This window comes from Panthera pardus, unplaced genomic scaffold (genome assembly GCF_024362965.1).
Source record: "Panthera pardus isolate Hobbes unplaced genomic scaffold, ASM2436296v1 HiC_scaffold_6, whole genome shotgun sequence".
Classification (NCBI taxonomy): Eukaryota; Metazoa; Chordata; class Mammalia; order Carnivora; family Felidae; genus Panthera; species Panthera pardus.
The window spans coordinates 2,711,992-2,733,649 of record NW_026526991.1 but is presented as its reverse complement, the minus strand read 5'-3'; the positions used below and the strand labels follow the sequence as shown (position 1 = coordinate 2,733,649).

Sequence of the window (21,658 nt, the reverse complement as noted above, 5' to 3'; positions counted from 1 at the left end):
CGACTTTACTAAATTCATTTATTGGTTCTAGCAGTTTTTTGCTGGGGTCTTTTGAGTTTTCTAACTATATATCATGTCACCTCCAAATAATGAAAGTTTTATGTCTTCCTTACTGATTGGGATGCCTTTATTTCTTTTTGTTGTCTGATTGCTGTGGCTAGAGCTTTGAATATAAGTGGTGAGAGGGGACATCTTTGTCTTGTTCCTGACCTTCGCTGAAAGGCTCTATTTTTTCACATTGAGAATGATGTTAGCTGTTAGTTTTTCACATGTAGCCTTTATTATGTTGAGGTATGTTTCTTTTAAATCTACTTTGTTGAAGATTTTTATCATGAATGGATGTTGTACTTTGTCAAATGCTTTTTCTGCATCTATTGAAATTATCCTACAGTTCTTGTCCTTTCTTTTATTGATATGCAAATTGATTGATATGCAAATATTGGAACCCATGAAACCCAGGAATAAATCCCACTTGATCTTGGTGAATGCTTTTTTTAATGTATTGCTGGATTAGGTTTGCTGGTACTTTGTTGAGGATATTTGCACCCATGCTCATCAGAGCTCTCTTTTTTTGTGGTGTCTTTTTCCGATTTTGGTATCAGGGTAATGCTGGCCTCATAGAATGAATCTGGAAGTTTTCCTTCCTCTTTTATTTTCTGGAATAATCTGCGAAGGATAGGCATTAACTCTTTTTTAAATGTTTGGCAGAATTTGCCTATGAAGTCATCTGGTCCTGAACTTTTGTTTGTTGGGAGTTTTTGATTACTGATTCAATGTCTTTGCTGGTAATCAGTCTGTTTAAAGTTTCTATTTTGTCACATTTCAGTTTGGGTAGATTATATGTTTCTAGGAATTTACCCATTTCTTCTAGGTTGTCCAATTTGTTGGCATACCGTTTTTCATAATATTCTCTTATAAATGTTTGTATTTCTCTGGTGTTTGTTATTTCTCCTCTCTCATTTGTGATTTCATCTGAGTCCTTTCTCTTTTTCTTGAAGAGGCTGGCTAGAGGTTTATCAATTTTATTGATTTTTTTCAAAGAACCAGTTCCTGGTTTCATTGATCTGTTCTGTTGTGTTTTGTTTTGTTTTGTTTTTTAGTTTCTATATCATTTATTTCTGCTCTAGTTTTTAGGTGAAAGGTTATGTTGTTTATTTGAGATTTTACTTGCTTCTTGAGGTAGGCCTGCATTGCTAAAAACTTCCTTCTTAGGACTGCTTTTGCTATATCCAAAAGGTTTTGAAATGTTGTGTTTTCATTTTCATTTGTTTCCATGTACTTTTTTATTTCTTCTTTTATTTCCTGGTTGACTCATTCATTGTTTAGTAGCATGTTATTTAAGCTCTATGCATATGTGGTCTTTTCATATTTTTTCTGGTGGTTGACTTATAGTTTCATAGCATTATAATCAGAAAATATGCATGGTATGACTTCGATCTTTTAGAATTTGTTGAGGCTTGTTTTGTGGTCTAATATGTGATCTATTCTGGAGAATATTCCACATGCACTTGAAAGAATGTGTATCCTGCTATTTTAGGATAGAATGTCTGAATATATCTGTTAAATCCATCTGGTCCGGTATGTCATTCAAAGCCACTGTTTCCTTGTTGATTTTCTAATTAGATGATCTATCCATTGATGTAAGTGGGTGTTAAAGTCCTCTTATTGTATTATTATCCATTAGTTCTTTTTTTGTTTGTTATTAACTGTTTTATGTATTTGGGTGCTCCATGTTGAGTGCATAAATATTTATAATTGTTATATCTTCTTGTTGGAATGTCCACTTTATTATTATATAGTCCTTTGTCTCGTTACAGTCTTTGTTTTAAAGTCCATTTTGTCTGATACAAGTATTGCTACTCTAGCTTTCTTTTTACATCCATTTGTATGACAACTGTTTCTCCATTCCCTCACTTTCAATCTGCAGGTGTCTTTAGGTCTAAAATGAGTCTTCAGTAGGCAATATATAGATGAGTCTTGTTTTTTAATTCATTCTGTCACCCTATGTCTTTTTTTTTTAGTGTTTATTTTTTTTTAAGTTTATTTATTTTAGAGAGACAGAGATAGCGGGAGTAGGGGAGGAACAGAGAGAGAAGGAAAGAATCCCAAGCAGGCTCTGCACTGTGAGTGCAGAGTCCAACCAGGGCTTGATCCCACGAACCGAACCATGAAATCATGACTTGAGGTGAAATCAGGAGTCAGCTGCTTAACCAACTGAGCCACCCAGGCGCCCCATCTCCCCAATTTTTTTTGGTAAGATTTTAAGTAATCTGCACATTCAATGAGGGGCTTAAACTGACAACCCCGAGATCAAGAGGCACATGCTCCACCAACTAAGCCAGCAAGGCATCCTCACCCTATGTCTTCTGATTGGAGCATTTAGTCCATTTACATTCAAAGTAATTATTGGTAGATACATATTTACGGACATCTTATTTGTGGTTGTTTCTTAAAATTTTTTTCTGATCCTTTCTTGTCTTTCTCTCTTTCATGGTTTGCTGGTTTTCTTTAGTGATATATTTGGATTTCTTTCTCTTTATTCTTTGCATAGTTATTAGTGGTTTCTGACTTGTGGTTACCATTAGGTTTGTATATAACCTCTTCTGCATACAGCAGTCTATATAAGTTGATGGGCATTTAAGTTTGAACCCATTATTTACTCCTGTCCTCCCCATGTCTTTGGTACATGGTGTCATATTTGACATCCTTTTATTTTGTGAGTTCCTTGACTGATTTTTTTTTTTGACAGAAATATTCATTTTTACTGCTTTTGTGTTTCCTACCTTCATACTGTCATTTTTTCCCTCACTCAATTCTCCTTTAATATTTCTTATAGGACTGGTTTAGTCGTCATGAACTCCTTTAGTTTTTGTTTGTGAAACTCTTTATCTCTCCTCTGTTCTGAAGATAGCCTTGCTGCATATTCTTGGCTGCAGGTTTTTTCCATTCAGCACTTTGAATATATCATGCTATTCCTTTCTTGCTTGGAAAGCTTCACCTGAAAAAATCTGCTGATAGCCTTATGGGATTTCCTTTGTATGTAACTGTATTCTTTTATCTTGCTGCTTTTATTTATTTATATTTACATTTTATTTTATAGAGAGAGCGAGAGAGCGAGAGTATGGGGGACAGGGACAGAGGGAGACAGAATCTCAGGTAGGCTCCATGCTGGCTGTGGAGTCAGATGCTGTCCTTGATCCCACAACCCTGGGATCATGAACTGAGCTGAAATCAAGAGTCGGTTGCTCAACCAACTGAGCTACCCAGGTGTCCCTATTTTGCTGCTTTTAATATTTTTTCTTTATCACTATGTTTGGCTTTATGTATGTATGTATGTATGTACATGTTTATTTATTTATTTGAGCAATCTCTACAACCCAATGTGGGGCTCAAATTCATGACCCCTGAGATCAAGAGCTACATGCTCTACTGACTGAACCAGCTAGGCACCCCTATATTTTGCCATTTTAATTACAATATGTTTTGGTGTGGATCTGCTTCTGTTGATTTTTTGGGGGGGGTTCTCTGTGCCTCCTGGATCTGCATATCTCTTTCCTTCCCCAGATTAGGTAAGTCTTTAGCTATTATTTCTTCAAATAAATGCTCTGCCCCCTTTTCTCTCTGTTCTTCTTCTGGGACTCCTATAATATAAATGTTATTATGTTTGATGGAGTCACTGAATTCCCTAAGTCTATTCTCATTTTGCATAATTCTTTTCTCTCTCTTTTGTTCAGCTTGATTACTTTCTATTACTCTGTCTTCTAGGTCATTACATTGTTTCTCTGCTTCTTCCAGCCTGCTGGAAGAAGGGCCCTTTATCTCTGCTACGTTATTCCTTATCTCTGTGTTATGATCTCTCTGATGCCCTCCACTATTTCTCAAGTTCGTTGAGTAGCCTTATAATCATTGCTTTAAATTCTCCATTGGCAAGTACTTATGCATGTTTTGCATAGCTCTCCAGCCATGACCCTGTCCTGTTCAATTGGGACAAATCTCATCTTTTCATTTTGTCTAAGTCTGTGCTTGTTTAGGAGAGTCAGCTACATCTCCTGTTCTTAAGGGCAATGGCTTTATGAAGAAGAGGTCCTGCAGTGCCCTGCAATGTAGTGTCCTCTGTCCCCAGGGCCTGGTGCTTCGGGGAGTGTCTCCAACATGTGCTGCTATGTCCTGGCTGCTTTATCCTTCAGGCCACTTGTCTGCGGGGGCTCTCTTTGCCTGTTGTGGGCAGTGTCTGGTCCCTGGCCTGAATGTGGTGCATTTCAACTAAGTGTTCTCTGGTCTGCTTGCAAAGAGACCTGTTGCTCCCACCTTTGGAACCAAGGCCTTGCAAAACTCCCGGGCTGGGAAATGTGTTGGCAGGGGTTCAGGCTGGTCTTCTGGGATGGGAGTGGGACCCAATGACCCGGGACTGAGGAAAGTGTGACTGGGAAGAGCAGTTCCACTGGAGTGGAAAAGGGGGGATTGGTGTAAGCAGTTTAGGTAGCAAGTGTTGACACTGCTGGTTCTCAGTAGTGGCCCTGTGCTTATGCTGAGGGGTCGGGGAGGGAAATGGAGCCTGACAGTTCCTCTGTTCTTAGAGGGATCTCTCCATGATTGCTGCTTCACTGGGATACACTCTGAGGTGAACAACTAACCCTCTACAGTCTGTGCCTCAGGTGCTCTTCAAATAGCGGTTTCCACACTGTTTGTCCACAGGCTGTTTGCTCTGCCTTTTCTCCAAGAACGGCCCCAATGTCCTTTGAACTCTCTCAGAGCCAAGCATGCTGACCTTTCAAACTTCAGGCTTTAAGCCCTGCTGGTTGCAAGAACTCACAAAATTTGTGCCCTGTCACTTTCCAAGCCAATTGCTATGGGGATCTGTTATCCCTGAGTGCTCTCCTGTGTGCTAGTTTGTTCTAGCCCTTCCCTGGGATCGTGGCTCCCTCCCCACCGCAGGGGCTGCATTCTGTTTCTCTCCCAAGCGGTGTCTCTGCACTTCCTACCTTCTTCGATGTGGCCTCTTCCCCACCTTTAGTTGTAGAGTTTGTTCTGCCAGTCTTCAGATCAATTTCTGGGGTATATAGGATGGTTTGACAGTTATCTAGTTGTATTTGTGGGATGAAGAGAGCCTAGGGATTCTCCTATTCCACTGCCATCTTCCCTTCCTATGTGCTTTGTTTTTAAATTATAGCCATTTTACAAGGTATGAAGTGGTATCTCATTTTGGTTTTGATTTGCATTTCCCCAATAGCTAATGATATTAAGCATCTCTTTATGTCCTTATTGGCCATTTGTATATCTTCTTTGGAGAAATGCCCATTTAAGTCCTCTGCCTATTTTTTAACTGGGTTATCTTTTTGTTTTTGAGTTGCAAGTGCTCTTTACATATTCTGGATACTGGACCTTTATCAGATATATGGATTGCAAACATTTTATCCTATTCTATAGGTTGTCTTTTCACTTTTTGGATAATGTCCTTTGATTGATGCATAGAAGTTTATAATTTTGATGAAGTCCAATTTATTTCTCTTGTGTTGCTTATTTTGGTGTCATATCTAAGAATTCATTGCCGAATTCAAGGTCATAAATGTTTGTTTCTGCTAAGAATTTTATAGTTGTAGCTCTTAAGTTTAGGTCTTTGATCCATTTTGAGTTAATTTTTGTATATGGTGTGAGGTAGGGATCCTACATCATTCTCTTGCATGTGGATATCCATTTGTTCCAGCATACCTGAATTATTTTTTATTAAATATATGGTTAAAGCATTATTTTTAAAAGAAAAAGAAAGATTCTGATAAAGAGGATGAAAATCCAATTATGAACTTGGGTGACTGCCAAACCATTCTTGGTTTGAATTAGCACTGGCTTTGAAATCTGTGGAATCAGGAAATGATAGAACCTGAACCTTAGCAGGTAGCAAAAATGGACTAGAAGAGAAGTGCACATCAATGGCAGTTCTGCTAAAAACTCAGTGTTTTTTTGTTTGTTTGTTTGTTTGTTTGTTTGCTGCTTTGTATCAGCTGAAAGCAAGCTCAGAATCTCCTTCACAAGAATTCCACCTTTGGCCAATAGGTGGTGCTCCGACCAAAGGAACCCAAGCCACTTTATTTTTTGATAAATCAGCTTGTGAGAGACATTCACTACAACTAATTCAAGTAGGGCAAACTGACGAAGCAGGACAAAAGATAGTGAAAGGGGTTATTCAGTGAAGGAAATGAGCCATTTTTCAGATTTAGATGCAGCAACCTGATGAATTCTTTTTAAAAATGAATCCTGAGAATTTTAGATCAAGGAGCAGTATCTTTGGCTTTAAGCACTGCTGAGGAGAGGAAAATGTTAGGGCTTACTGTGGATCACATGACAATCCCTAGTTTACTAGAATGGATTAAGGGATGTGTCCAACATAGAAGGGATATTGCCCTGACTCTCCCTTGTTATATATATGGTCAGTACCTCCTGAAGCTGCATCAGATAGTCAGTGCTATCTGATGAAGGAAATGAACACCCTTATGGGATGCCCCTTACTTGGTTATGACTGACACTGTAATAAGGGATTTCATATATGACTTTGTTGTTGGAACCCAGGAGGATATAAAAAGACAGTTTCAGATCTTTAATCTCAACTTCCTCCTATGGATAATAAAAAGATAATAATGAATTGAGGACTTTACAAGGGAAATAAAATCCAGTAAGAGGACATGCAAAAGAATAAAAAGTTGAACCATTGTCTTTTTGTTGTTGAGTTATAAGAGTTCTTTATATATTCTGGATATTAGAGTCTTATCAGATACAGATTTGCAAATATTTCTCCTGTTCATAAGTTATCTTTTTATTCTTTTCATGATGTCCTTTGATGCACAAAAGTTTTCAACTTTGATGAAGCCCAATTTGTCCATTTTTTTGTTGTTGTTACTACTGCTTTTGGTGTCATATTTAAGAATCCATTGCCAAATCCAGGGTCATGAAGATTTACCCATATGATTCTCTTAAGAAACACATACAAAAATTAACTAAAAAATTGGCAAGGACTAAAATGTAAGAGCTAAAATTATAAAACTCATAGAGAAATACATAGGGGAAAAGTTTCACAATGTTGGATTTGGCAATAATGTTTTGGATAGGACACCAAAAGTATAGGCAACACAAGAAAAAAGAGATAGATGTTGTATGATTCTACTTATATGAGGTACTCAGAATAGACAAGTTCATAGTAGGGTAGAGCTTATCAGGGGATGGTGAAAGGGGAAATGGGGAGTTATTGAAAAGGGAAACTCTAATGGTTAGAATTTCTATCTGGGATGATGAAAAAGTTCTGGAAACAGATAATGATGCTGGTTGTACAACAATGTGAATGTACTCAATGCCACTGAGTTGTACACTTAAAAATGGTTAAAATAGGAAATTTTATGTCATATAAATTTTACAACAAAAATAGCAAATCAAAAAAAATAAGAGAGGGGGCAATAATTCAGATCCTAAAATAATTCAGTTTTTTATGATTAATTAAAAATGATATATGGCACAAAAACAGACACTTAGATCAATGGAACAGAACAGAAAACCCAGAAATGGATCCACAAACAAACGGCCGACTAATCTTTGACAAAGCAGGAAAGAATATCCAATGGAATAAATGGTGCAAATGGTGCTGGGAAAACTGGACAGCGACATGCAGAAGAACGAACGTGGACCACTTTCTTACACCATCCACAAAAATAAACTCAAAATGGATGAAAGACCTAAATGTAAGACAGGAAGCCATCAAAGTCCTAGAGGAGAAAGCAGGCAAAAACCTCTTTGACCTTGGCCACAGCAACTTCTTACTCAACACGTCTCTGGCTGCAAGGAAACAAAAGCAAAAATGAACTACTGGGACCTCATCAAAATAAAATCTTCTGCACAGCAAAGGAAACAATCAGCAAAACTAAAAGGCAACTGATGGAACGGGAGAAAATATTTGCAAATGACATATCAGATAAAGGGTTAGTATCCAAAATCTATAAGGAACTTATCAAACTCAACACCCAAAACCCAAATAATCCAGTGAAGACATGGGCAAAAGACATGAATAGACACTTCTCCAAAGAAGACATCCAGATGGCCAGCCGACACATGTAAAAATGCTCAACATCACTCATCATCAGGGAAATACAAATCAATACCACAATGAGATACCACCTCTCACCTGTCAGAATGGCTAACATTAACAACTCAGGCAACAACATTGTTCATTGTTGCACTATATGCTAACTAACTTGGATGTAAATTTAAAAATAAATTAAAAAAAAGATATAAAAAGGAGGGGCGTCTGGGTGGCTTGGTCAGTTAAGTGTCCAACTTTTGGTTTCAGCTCAGGTCATGATCTCATGGTTTGTGAGTTCAAGCCCCACACTGGGCTTTGCATTGGCAATGTGGAGCCTGCTTGGGATTCTCTCTCTCCCTTACTCTCTGCTTCTCCCCCACTCACTCTCTCTCAAAAATAAATAAACTTAAAAAAAATTTTTTTTAATGATATAAAAAGGAGGAAATTGAGGAGTGTCAAACTTTGATAATTTTAAAGTAAGGCAGAGAATTGGCAAACTGCCTTCCTCAAACTCCTCAGGGTATAAAAATTCCAAGGCAGATATACTCAATTTATCTGAGTTTAGAGGAACTTAGAAAGAAAAAGATTCCAATGAGCTGCTATCATCAGATGTCAAGATATGGGCTCTTGATATAAAAATAATGGAAAGAGAATATTGACATGAAGGCCAGGGTCATCTCTGGCAGGGAACTCAAGACATTTTACAAATGTGTGAGTGACTGGCTGGATGTGGAGAAGAAACTCTTTTGGATCTACTGAATTTAGGAACATAGCATGCAGTACTGCCTAGGGCTGCAAATGAACCCCTTTAGGGATGACAAAATTAATTCAAGGGAACATGGGGATGATACTGTGAAAAGGTTAAAAATTAAAGTGTAGTTAGAAGTTGGAATGTAAATAAAAAGGATACTGTGATGTCTCCCTTACCTGGATGTATAATTGATATGAATATAATGTTTGAATAAAAATTCCTCCCCCTACTGGGTAATAAGAAGAAAGGAATAATTTCCATCCTCCCTTCATCCAGTACTCATCGGACTTGCAACATGGGAGCCTTTTTTTTTTCTTTTCTTTTCTTTTTTTTTCTTTTTTTTTCTTTTTTTTTTAACGTTTATTTATTTTTGAGACAGAGAGAGACAGAGCATGAATGGGGGAGGGTCAGAGAGAGGGAGACACAGAATCCGAAACAGGCTCCAGGCTCTGAGCTGTCAGCACAGAGCCCGACGCGGGGCTCAAACCCACGGACCGCGAGATCATGACCTGAGCCGAAGTCGGCCGCTTAACCGACTGAGCCACCCAGGCGCCCCATGGGAGCCTTTAGAATTAACCTAACTCAACTAGTAACTTGGAAACATTATTAGATACCTGGAAGGCACTAAGAAATTACTATTCTAAATAAGGAAATGTCAAGATGCAAGTATATTAGTGTCCATAAACTCACTGCAACAGCCCAGTGTGGCCAGTTAGGCCAACTGATGAATCAGGTCACTGTCAGCAGACTATAGGGGACTCAATAAAACCATATCCTGAAGAGCCTTAGCTGTCTCCAGTACAGTCCTGACTATTCAACTCATGCAAGATAAAGGTGACTGGTATTCTCTATTGATTTGGCTAATGCAGTCTTCTCATTGTCAGTTACCAGTGAGAGCCTACAACAACTTGTATTCATGCAGAATGGTTCCCAATAGACAGTATTACCTCAAAAATATTAGAACTCCTCTGAGTATTGTCACAATCTGATGAAGCAGGACCTAGATCTAACATAGCTGGACAATACAAATAATTATCATCTGAAACCATGGGTCAAGTTAAAAGCGACTTTACTAAGGTCATAAGTCATATGACTGACTGGGGATGACTGATTAACCTTGCTAGAAATCCAGGGCCCTACACAGACTACGAAATTTTGGGAGATGACATGGGTTGGAGCAATCCGTGACACACCACAGGACACTAGGAATAAACTGTTATCACTCCCTGACCCTCAGATTAAAGAGGCTCAACAACAGCTAACTGTACATATTTGGCTTTTAGAGAAACTATACTTCACTTAGGGATTTTCTTGGCCCCAATTCATAAAATCACAGCGAAAAAGGCCTTATTTGATTAGGGGCCTCAACAAAAAGAAGCCTTCTTAGAACTGCAGAAGGCTGTGGCTTAAGCTATTATGTTAGGATCACATGATCTTAATGCTGAAATGATATTAAAAGTGTCAGCCATCCATACTCATCCCAACTGGAATTTCTAGCAAAAGGCATACTCACAACTCCAAGATAGCCTCTGGGCTTTGCGGCTAAGACATTGTTAGATGCTGCTTTCCACTCTATGTCTTTTGAAAGATAGCTGCTGACTTATTGTGGGGCATTTACTGAGGTAGCCCCAATAACTGAAAGACTTATAAGAGCAAATTAAGATCTGAAATATGTATGTCATTGGTGATATCAGAAAAGCAAAATTTAAGTAAGAGGGGTGATACCCAAAGAAGTTCCATCATAAAATGAAAATGCACTATATAGAGCATGCTACCAGAGGATGGGACAGACTCATATTTACAAGTCTTTTTTCCTCGGTTCTTTTCGTTCAACCAACTGCCCAAGGACGCCAGGCAATTGGTCATAGATGGTAGCTCCAGAATTGAGAGTAATTCTGTATGGAAAGCAGGTGCTCTGAGTGCAGAAGAACATAGAATCCTTTTGGAAGGGGCGCCTGGGTGGCTCAGTCAGTTAAGCGGCTGACTCTTGATTTCCTCTCAGGTCATGATCTTACGGTCGCGAGATCAAGCCCCACATCGGGCTGTGTGCTGGACGTGGAACCTGCTTAAGATTCTCTCTCCCTCAAAAAAAAAAAAAATCCTTACGGAAGAATGTAATACAATTTTGTCCACTGAGCTGCATTATATGCTCTCTTCTTACCTGTGACAAAAGAACTAGATGCAAATAGAAGCCTTACTATTTGGATAATACTGATCCTAGGCTATTTCCAATCAACTTTCAATTGGTCTAACAAGTGGGTCATAAATAACTGGATAGTAAAAGATCCCCACATGTGGGGCCAGTGCTCTCTGGAAATCTCTATGGAAAGTCTGAGGCCAAATCAAAGCAGGCCATATGATGCTTACTAAAGAAACCCGATGCCAGGGTTGGAAGGTAAATGGAATCAACAAGTTGATGGCCTAATTCATTCTCTTGAAATGGCAATGAAGGTCCATGAAATGAATGGACATGGAGGGACTCAAGCCAGGCAACAATGTACTAAACAAAGACGTAGGCCACTGGCCCCCACTGAAGCTCAAATTGTTAATAAAAATTGCTTTGGTTGCCAATAGTTTAGACCCATTTTTCTGTATGTATCCAATTTGTCCTTCTATTATTGGGAATGGACTAACCAGAAAATTCTTCAGTGGTAAAGATGTGGGTTAAAATGAATGACAAATGGAAGAAAGGCCAGATTGTCACTGAGGGGAAGGGAGCCAAAAAATGAGTTCCACAAAAAGGAAAATCTAACATAATTTTGGTGCCTAAGGAGATGCTTAAAGGAAGAGAATAATATTTTCTCTTAGCTTTAACCCAGAAGCCCTTTGGGGCAAAGGACTCTGTCTGATGAAGCCTCCTCTTCTGGGAGAGAGTTGAACAATAGCTAACCTAACAAATACACTTCCCTGAGTGACATATGTCCTCAAAATAGATCAAGAGATGGGAGCTCTGTCTAGGACTGTATGCAACAATGCAAATGTTTTTGATTCTCATTTCACAGGATGGATCTACTACAGAGGAGCTATGTTGGAAAGCAACATGTAGAAAATATTTAGCTAGTTGAATATGAAATATATTAATAATCTAAATGAACATTACATAGCCATTAATCGTGATGATGGTTTAAAAAAAGGTACCAGAATATGGTGGTAGAATGTTATCTACTGCATATCCCACCTGTCAAAATAATATTATGTGTAAGAATAGCTATTTTCCCTGTTACTGTAGGTGAACAGGCATGAGGAGGAAGAACAATTGGGACACATGGATCACTGATAAAGGATAAGAACTAGGTATAACTTGGTGGGTCCACATTCCTGAAATTTGTTTGGTTATGGGAAGTTCTGTGGAACACTCAAACCAAAGTCTACTTAGGAGTGACTACTACTCATATGATCTAAGCCTGGGGAAATTAACATTTTCAAGATATCAAATGTATTTCCTAACTGTACAAAAGCAGGCAGTACTCATGACAACATATCTGGTGTCCGACCATTTGAAATAAGAGAGCCTTCATGGAATTAGGAGCTGCTTAGGAGTTATTTGGTCAGGCAGATTTGTTTTTAATGAGGAAAGACATACTGCTGAAAAAGACCTACTAAGGTCTAAGGAGTAAGGACAAAAGTGGCGAGCCACTTGAAAAGATAACACGATGCTGACAAAATGGATTTTATAATTAGATCACACACTAAAACAACACGCCCAAATCAACTCAGCAAAGGGAACAAGACTGAGTGTTAAAACACAAGCTGGATTATTAGATACCTTAATTCAAATGGAGTCCAAGGAATCCCAAGCACAGTGGTAGGCATTCTCACAGCAGAAACCTAGGTGATGCACAAATACGGGCCACTTATGGGCCCTACAGTCTTAAGAAAGTTTTGTTTTCTGGGGCGCCTGGGTGGCTCAGTCGGTTAAGCGGCCGACTTCGGCTCAGGTCATGATTTCGCGGTCCGTGAGTTTGAGCCCTGCGTCGGCCTCTGTGTTGACAGCTCAGAGCCTGGAGCCTGTTTCAGATTCCGTGTCTCCCTCTCTCTGACCCTCCCCTGTTCATGCTCTGTCTCTCTCTGTCTCAAAAATAAATAAACGTTAAAAAAAAAAAGTTTTGTTTTCTACTGTAAGTTTTAACTAGAGGATGCAAACTATTCAGGTGCTCTTTAACAGCTTCAGCCCTTTGACTGGATGCTAACCATCCTTTCCCTACAGCACAGTTTGTGAGCACTGAACAAATTTTATTTTATTAAAAAATTTTTTTTTAAATTTTTAAGTAATCTTTACAACCAACATGAAGCTTGAACTCATGACCCCAAGACCAAGTCACATGTTCTTTTTTTTTTTTTTATATTAATTTTTTTTTTTTTTTTAACGTTTATTTACTTTTGAGACAAAGAGAGAGCATGAACAGGGGAGGGTCAGAGAGAGGGAGACACAGAATCTGAAACAGGCTCCAGGCTCTGAGCTGTCAGCACAGAGCCCGACGCGGGGCTCGAACTCACAGACCGCGAGATCACGACCTGAGCTGAAGTCGGCCGCTTAACCGACTGAGCCACCCAGGCGCCCCCCAAGTCACATGTTCTAATGATGGAACCAGTCAGGCACCCCAATACTGGATTACTTTTAAACAGGACTAGAGTGCTTCCGGTAGTAGATTAATAGGTTCTGTTGCTGGTTTCTTCCAACTGGGAACCAATATCTGTCAAACCACCTAACCTGAGGGAAGGAATTTAGCTATGTTCTCAAGATATTTTGAATCCTGAAAAAACAGAGATATGGCCTCTGATCTATAGTCCTATGAGAAATAATATATGGCTATAATAAAAGGTAGATTGTGTTGGGAGGGACAAAATAATTATACCATGATTTTCTGATTTATACTGTAACTACAGTGGTGCTGCTATATGGTATTACATGGAAGCGTAAGTAAAATTAATATTGTAAACACTAACAAATTTAGTATAATACTGATATTAATGATAAAATATAGTGGGAGATTGAATTAAAGCTATCTCAGTACATTATCCCTATGTAGAAGAACTGGTCTGAGAAATATTCAGAGTTGATTAATGATAGATTAATAATTCAGCAGATTTATTAAGAAGCAGACACTTACAGAGGTGCCTGGGTGACTCACCCAGTTAAGCATACGGCTTCAGCTCAGTTCATGATCTCATGGTTTATGGGTTCAAGCCCCGTGTTGGGCTCTGTGCTGATAGCTCAGAGCCATTCTGTGTCTCCCTCTTTCTCTCTGCCCCTCCCCTCCTTGTGCTCCATCTCTCAAAAATAAATGTAAACAAAACAAAACAACCCAGACACTTAAAGATCCAAACAACAAAATAATTATATAGTTAGAAAAACGTGGAAAAGTATAAATGGATGGTTCCACTATCTGTTTAAATCCATACTAACCCCACAATGGATGTTGTAAATGTTTAGATTCTGCATGTACATTTTGATGATCTATCTGGTTATAGGATATTATAAGGCAAGTAAATGACATCACACTAAGGATTATTGTTTTATTAGAAAAAAGGCTTGATAGTGGGCCATGGGAGTGGACTGCTCTGTGAGAGCTATTTCCTGGAATTAGCTTGAGCTGTTTTGCTAAATTCCTGAATGACATTGACTTTGGTCAAGGCATAGCATGAAGCATAGATGAAGCATACAAGTGTTGTGAAGGCAATAAAGACATGGAAAGACATTCAACATCACTAACCATTAGAAAAATGCAAATCAAAACTACAGTCAGATATCCTTTCACACCCACAAGGACGTCTATCATCAAAAAACAGAAAACGAGTGTTTGAATGGATATGGAAAAATAGGAACTCTTGTCCAGTGTCAGTGGGAATGTAAAACGGCACAGGTGCTATGAAAAACAGTATGGTGGTTCCTCAAAATATTGAACACAGAATTACCATTTGATCTAGTAATTCTACTTCTGGGCATATACCCAAAAGAAATGAAAACAGGGGTTTGAAAAGTAGAATGTGCATTGCAGAATTATCCACACTAGCCTAAAGACAGAAACAACACAATCAGCAGAACTAAAAGGCAACTGACAGAATGGGAGAAGATATTTGCAAATGACATATCACATAAAGGGTTAGAAACCAAAATCTATAAAGAACTTATCAAATTCAACACCCAAAAAACAAATAATCTAGCGAAGAGGTGAGCAAAGACATGAATATTCACTTCTCCAAAGAAGTGTCTTTCCTTATATGGAAAGAAGACATCCAGATGGCCAACCAACACATGAAAAAATGCTCAACATCACTCATCATCAGGGAAATACAAATCAAAACCACAATGAGATACCACCTCACACCTGTCAGAATGGCTAACATTCACAACTCGGGCAACAACAGATGTTGGCGAGGATGCGGAGAAAGAGGATCTCTTTTGCATTGTTGGTGGGAATGCAAGCTGGTGCATCCACTCTGGAAAACAGTATGGAGGTTCCTCAAAAAATTAAAAATACAACTACCCTATGACCCAGCAATTGCGCTACTAGGTATTTATCCAAGGGATATAGGTGTGCTGTTTTGGAGGGACACATGCACCCCCATGTTTATTTTTTATTTTTTTTTATTTAAAAAAAAAATTTTTTTTTTTTAACGTTTATTTATTTTTGAGAGAGAGACAGAGCATGAACGGGGGAGGGTCAGAGAGAGGGAGACACAGAATCCGAAACAGGCTCCAGGCCCTGAGCTGTCAGCACAGAGCCCGACACGGGGCTCGAACTCACAGACCGCGAGATCATGACCTGAGCCGAAGTCAGCCGCTCAACCGACTGAGCCACCCAGGCGCCCCCACCCCCATGTTTAGAGCAGCAATCAACAATAGCCAAAGTATCGAAAGAGGCCAAATGCCCATCGATGGATGAATGGATAAAGAAGATGTGGTATATATACACATACACACACACACACACACACACACACACAAAATGGAGTATTACTTGGCAATCAAAAAAGAATGAAATCTTGCCATTTGCAACTATGTGGATGGAACTGGAGGGTATTACCGCTAAGTGAAATTAGTCAGAGAAAGACAAAAATCATGACTTCACTCATATGAGGACTTTAAGAGACAAAACAGATGAACATAAGGGAGGGGGAAACAAAAATAATATAAAAACAGGGAGGAGGACAAAGCATAAGAGACTCGTAAATATGGAGAACTGAGGGTTACTGGAGGGGTTGTGGGAGGGGGATGGGCTAAATGGGTAAGAGGCATTAAGGAATCTACTCTTGAAATCATTGTTGCACTATATGCTAACTAATTTGGATGTAAATTAAAAAAAAATAAAATTAAAAAAATTAACGAAAAAAAAAACAACCCAATGTCCATCAATAGATGAATAGATAAATAAAATGTTGCATATACATAAAATGGTCTATTACTCAGCCTTAAAAAGAAGGTAAATTCTGATATATACCAGAGCATGGTTGAATACTGGAGACATTTTGCTAAGTGAAATAAGTCAAAAACAAAAGAACAAATATTGTTATGACTCACTTACATGAGGTACCTAAAGTAGTCAAATTATAGAAACAGGAAATAAAATGGTAGTCACCAAGGGTTAGAGGGAAGGAGAAATGGGCAGTTATTGTCTAATGAGTATAGAGTTTCAGCAGGGGATCATGAAATAGTTCTGGAGATATACAGTGGTGGTGGTTGTACAACAATGTGAATGTATTTAATGCCACTGAACTATATACTTAAAAATGGCTAAATTGGCAAATTTTATGCTATATATATTTCACCACAATTAATGAAAAGTGTTGCAAGGAATTTTGGGGCAGTTTGTATCGGTTTCTCAATACTGGTAACAGTGAGATTAATGGTTTGTATTGTTCTAGGAGCTCTGCTGTTACATAGCAGGAATATGCCAATATGAGCAAAACCCAAAAATCCCTAGCTGAGATTCCATTTTGGGCTCCTCGGTCCCAAGATATTCTGTGTGTGTACATCTGTGGTTCCTTATCCATGAGAGAAAATGCATCCCACCTGGTCCTTGCTGAGATAGCACAAGATCCTGCACTTGGCTTCTCTGGATCCTTTTTGTGGGACGGCCATTGACTGTGACAGGTATTCTTACTTTAATGCTGTTGCTGTACTATACCCCTTTCCTATAATAAGTTACAGACTTATAAGTACTGTCATTCTGGGTCCTGAGTCTTCTTTAGCAATCAAACTGTGTTTAACTGCCACTGTTATTGCAGTTATCATAAGGAAAGGGAATACCACTAATTAATTTATGTTGTCCCACAGAGAAACAACTAAGATCATGGGTAAAAGATGCAAGGCAGCTTTATTTTGCCTTGCAAGGTATTGAGCAAGTTTCTAGACATGTTCACTAAACTAAAGCAGAAGGTAGATGTTCACCTACTGTGAAATTCCTTCCTCGGGTACACAACCTCAAGGTACCCACTGAACCCTAGGAACTTAGATTTTTTAATTTGCAGAAAACTTTTTCAATAGGAACCATACCTGTGATGTCAGCTTCCCAGCAATCTGCATTCGCTCAATTTCTGCAGGAGATTTGATCAGCCGGAGGCGCTGTACCAGCTGCTGGACAGCCCGGACCTTATTCTTGCTCCTGGCTTTGACCTCAGTCAGATGCTGCATGTAGTCAGAGTGAAGCTGTGCGTGAGAGGGCCTCATCCAGTCATACCAGACCATATTTGTCTCATCTTAAAATGAGCAGCAAGAAAATAAATTTTAAAATAAAACTAACAGCAACAAGAAATACCAACTGCTATAATGACTTGAACAAGAGTCAAAACCATAAAACCTGTGGTGTGGAATTCTGAAGTGAGCAAAAACTCTCTCAGGACTGAAGCAACTGAAAGGTTAGATCATCTATCACTGGAAAGGCTATTCCCTGAAAATGGCAAGATATTCTGACACCGAATATCCAGCTTCTCTGCCCCTAAACTTCAGTGTTCTTTATACAGATGATAGATGGGACTAAAGCTCTTCTCAAGCTTTGATTTTATTATTTACTAATCATTAAAGAACAACTATAAAAGTGTTCTCCACACTACAATTGAGCTAGATGCCCTGCTGAATTACTGAACATGAACGGACAGAAAAAAGTACTCAGATCATGACGTGGTTAAGTGTTCCCTTTCTAGGGCGCCTGGGTGGCTCAGTCGGTTAAGGGTCCGACTTTGGCTCGGGTCATGATCTCACGGTTTGTGAGTCTGGGCCCCGCATCAGGCTCTGTGCTGGCGGCTCAGAGCCTGGAGACTGCTTTGGATTCTGTGTCTCCCTCTCTCTGCCTCTCCCCTGCTCATGCTGTCTCTCTATCTCTCTCAAAGAATGAATAAACATTAAGAAAAAAAAATTTTTAAGTGTTCCCCTTCTTCACAATCTCTGTGTTAGTGAATGAGGTTCTTATTGAATTTAGGAGCAAATATTCACGACTATAGAAACACTATAGTTGATGATATGTGCTAGCCCACACTTACCCAGGGCTTTTCCTTTCTCATCTGCCATGTATTCTCATTAGAAAACCACGCTCTCTTTTTAACTTTAGAGACCCAAGGAAATAGTCTGTATGTGCCTGAGATACATGATGAGAAGGCTCATGATGAAAATGTTCCCATTTAACCCAGGTCTCCATTCATCCCTTTCTATTTTCCTGAGATGGCTTATTAGCAGCATTTCCAACAACTGAAGTCTGAATGTATGTTTTATGCAAAGTATTTGGGACAGAAAAGGGAAAAACCCTAAAAATTTTTATTGGCTATATATTAGTGATACAATCTCCTAAATATTTTCATTTTGAAATAAAAATGGTTTTTAATATATATTACATGTCAAATGCTAATCTTACTTTTAATAGAAATTTAATTGTAGTTTTTAAAAAGTAAAACAACCTCTACCACCTGTTTTCAGTGTATGAAATCATAGCCCAGTTTTTTTTGGTTTTTAAATTTTTACATAAATACGATTTCATGAATCTTTTCCTTTGCCTGCTGCTTTTGTCTAGTAAACTACTAACATTAAGAATGGTGAATGAGGGGCGCTTGGGTGGCTCAGTTGGTTAAGCGTCTGACTTCAGCTCAGGTCATGATCTGAGCTGGTCAGGTTCATGGGTTCAAGCCCCACATCAGGCTCTGTGCTGACAGCTCAGAGCCTAGAACTGCTTCAGATTCTGTGCCTTCCTCTCTCTCTGCCCCTCCCCCACTTGTTCTCTCTCTCTCTCTCTCTCTCTCTCTCTCTCTCTCTCTCTCTCTCTCTCTCTCAGAAATGAATAAACATTAAAAAACAAAAAGGATGGTGAATGAGAAGTACTTTTGAGAAATACATTTGGTGTAAGGTTTTAACAATACTGGGTTAATGAAATTTAGACTATTGAATAGGACAGCTAGCAACTAATTCAGAAAATCAAAAAGCTAAAACGAAAATGATTCTGTATCCCACATTTATGACAACTTTGAAGATATGAAAAAGTTCCACTAGTTTAGCTGAGTAACTATCTCTGTAAAATAGAGAACACTTGTATAAAGCAATGAAACAATTCAAACATACTGGAACTTGCATATTCAACTGAGTATTTTCTTTCAAAGAAGGCTTTGTAGGAAACAAGTCCAATAAATTCCATGATCATTGGAAACAATTTTGGAATTCTCTTTTAGAAACTGACTTCAGAAATGGTTTATAAACCATTATAAATTAGACTTTAGAAAATTAGAAAATTAGACATTAGAAAATTATACTTTAATTTTACACCATATATTATTTTGTCTAAAATTAGACTTTAATTTTACAGCCATATATTATTTTGTCTAAAATTAGTACTTTACAATTTGATTATCTATGCTATTTACCAACTTGGCTCTAAGTGACTTTTGGACACTTCAAAAAATAAAATGCTTCCCAGGCTGTAGATTTACAAGAATCATTAAAGACAGTTTATAATATAGTGTAGATTCTAAAAAGTTCTGGAAAAAGAATCTCAAAATGTAATGAGTGATTATAATTTTACCAGAAGAAATGTAGAAAAAGTGACTATTTTGAGTGGCATGGACTCAACTCTGTACTATATGAATCTCCTGAGAATCTTGTTAAAAGGCAGATTCTGATCTAACAGATATGGAAGGGGGAGGCTAAAATTTTACATTTCCGCTATCTACTATGCTTTTGTAATTCTAATATGTATCACCAGGTAATTGTGATGCTGGTGAAGCACTGATCATTCTTTGAGAATACTGCTTCTTTCTGAAGAGTTGGCAGAAGTAATATGTAGTGGTCAAAGGTGGATGGATCGGTTGGTAATCTTGAAGAGTGATCCATGCCCATCCTCCACTTTAAAAGAAAATTCTCTCTGCAATTTCAAACTAGGACAGTTCACGGTCTCTATGAATGAATAATTTAACAAAGACTTAGCAAATGTGTAAATGAAATATTTAAAGTAGTCTTGTGGAAAAGATTTATGTTCCTTTCATGGTGCTCAAGGAAATGCTGCCATGATCATCATTTTCGAAAATTAAGAACTTTAGCGACGCCTGGGTGGCTCAGTCGGTTAAGTGTTTGGCTCTTGATCTCAGCTCAGGTCATGATCTCACAGTTCCTGAGACCTTGAGCCTTGTGTCCGGCTCTGTGCTGATAGCATGGAGCCTGTTTGGGATTTTCTCTCTCTCTCTCTCTCTCTCTGTCCCTCCTGCGCTTGTGCACTCACTCTCTCAAAATAAATAAATAAATTTTAAAAAAAGAGAAAGAAAAAATTAACAACTTCATCTAAATAGGCAAGGAAGGTCTTAATCCCAAATCTGGCCTGTGATTTGACCCCTGTTCCATTTATTACCTTTCAATTTTGGTACTAGATGCTGAAATTCTTCTAGTGTATAGGCTTCATCCACTCCTGTTAAAGCTATTGCTCCATCAGTGCCAGATCGTGGGCCATCCCAAAGTTCTCGACTAGGGTCTCTCCGAGGTACAAAAAGCATGGCCTTATGTGCTGGTAACTGCTTGCCAGGGAGGCTCTGAAGGACCAGAATGCTATCGGGCTCTTGGAATCCACACAGGTACAGGAAATTGTTGTCTTGGTGGAAAGTATAGGGGATATCATTGCTCATGTAGTATGTAGGGTTGGACAGCAGAACCACCGTCTGGTCTGTCCCACTCTGCCCTTGTGTTTCCTTGTGAATCAGAGACATTAGTTTGTGTCTGCGAAGTGCATATTCCACTTGAGATAGTCCTGGCGTCACCTCTCCTAGAAATGAGAAATAACAGTGATGCTTTTCATTTATATAGTGCCAAAGTACTTTTAAGGTAACAATATTAGATGGAAACACACAAGTTCATTTCTTCAATTTATGCCAAATCTATTCATAGCACATGGGGAATGAAGGAGATGGCACAGGTTCAAATTTTCTATTCTACTGTAAAAATTTTGGAAATGATAGTTAAACGTGGTCCTGCGTGAAAACCAGGATCATGACCCCTTAATATCTTTTGTAGCTCTTTCATTCTTTTACTCATTTGATCAAATATTTACTAAACATTATCATGTGGAAGGCATTGCTAGGCATATATAATAAGGTTGACTTGAAGTATCAACATGAAAGGCGAGGAGAAGGATCACATTATCCGTGTATGACTTTCCTGAAAGAATGTAAACTCCATGAGGACATAGATTTTTGTCTGTTTGTTCAGTGTTATATTCCTGGAGCCTAGAACAACAACTGGAATATAGCGGGCACTTGATAAATTATTTGTTAAATGATGTATAATTTTTAACATAATAAGGCCAATCTCCTTTTGAATTTCCAAAGCATAATAATACCTTTCTTATAGGTCTTTTTGTATTAATAGTAGAGCTGGGTAC

The 21,658-nt window shown here is 38.5% G+C and overlaps 1 protein-coding gene across 6 annotated transcripts in view; it reads right to left on the bottom strand.

Annotated features, from left to right (window-relative positions):
- Window positions 1–21,658, bottom strand: part of XPNPEP3 (X-prolyl aminopeptidase 3) — a 75,337-nt gene that overhangs the window by 26,794 nt on the left and 26,885 nt on the right. For all 6 annotated transcript variants that reach the window (XM_019446979.2, XM_019446977.2, XM_019446978.2 and 3 more), the window contains exons 3-4: window positions 20,636–21,043; window positions 17,311–17,513 (exon numbers count right to left, since the gene is read on the bottom strand). In XM_019446979.2, coding sequence (XP_019302524.2) covers window positions 17,311–17,513; window positions 20,636–21,043 — 611 coding nt within the window. The remainder of the gene's footprint in view (window positions 1–17,310; window positions 17,514–20,635; window positions 21,044–21,658) is intronic.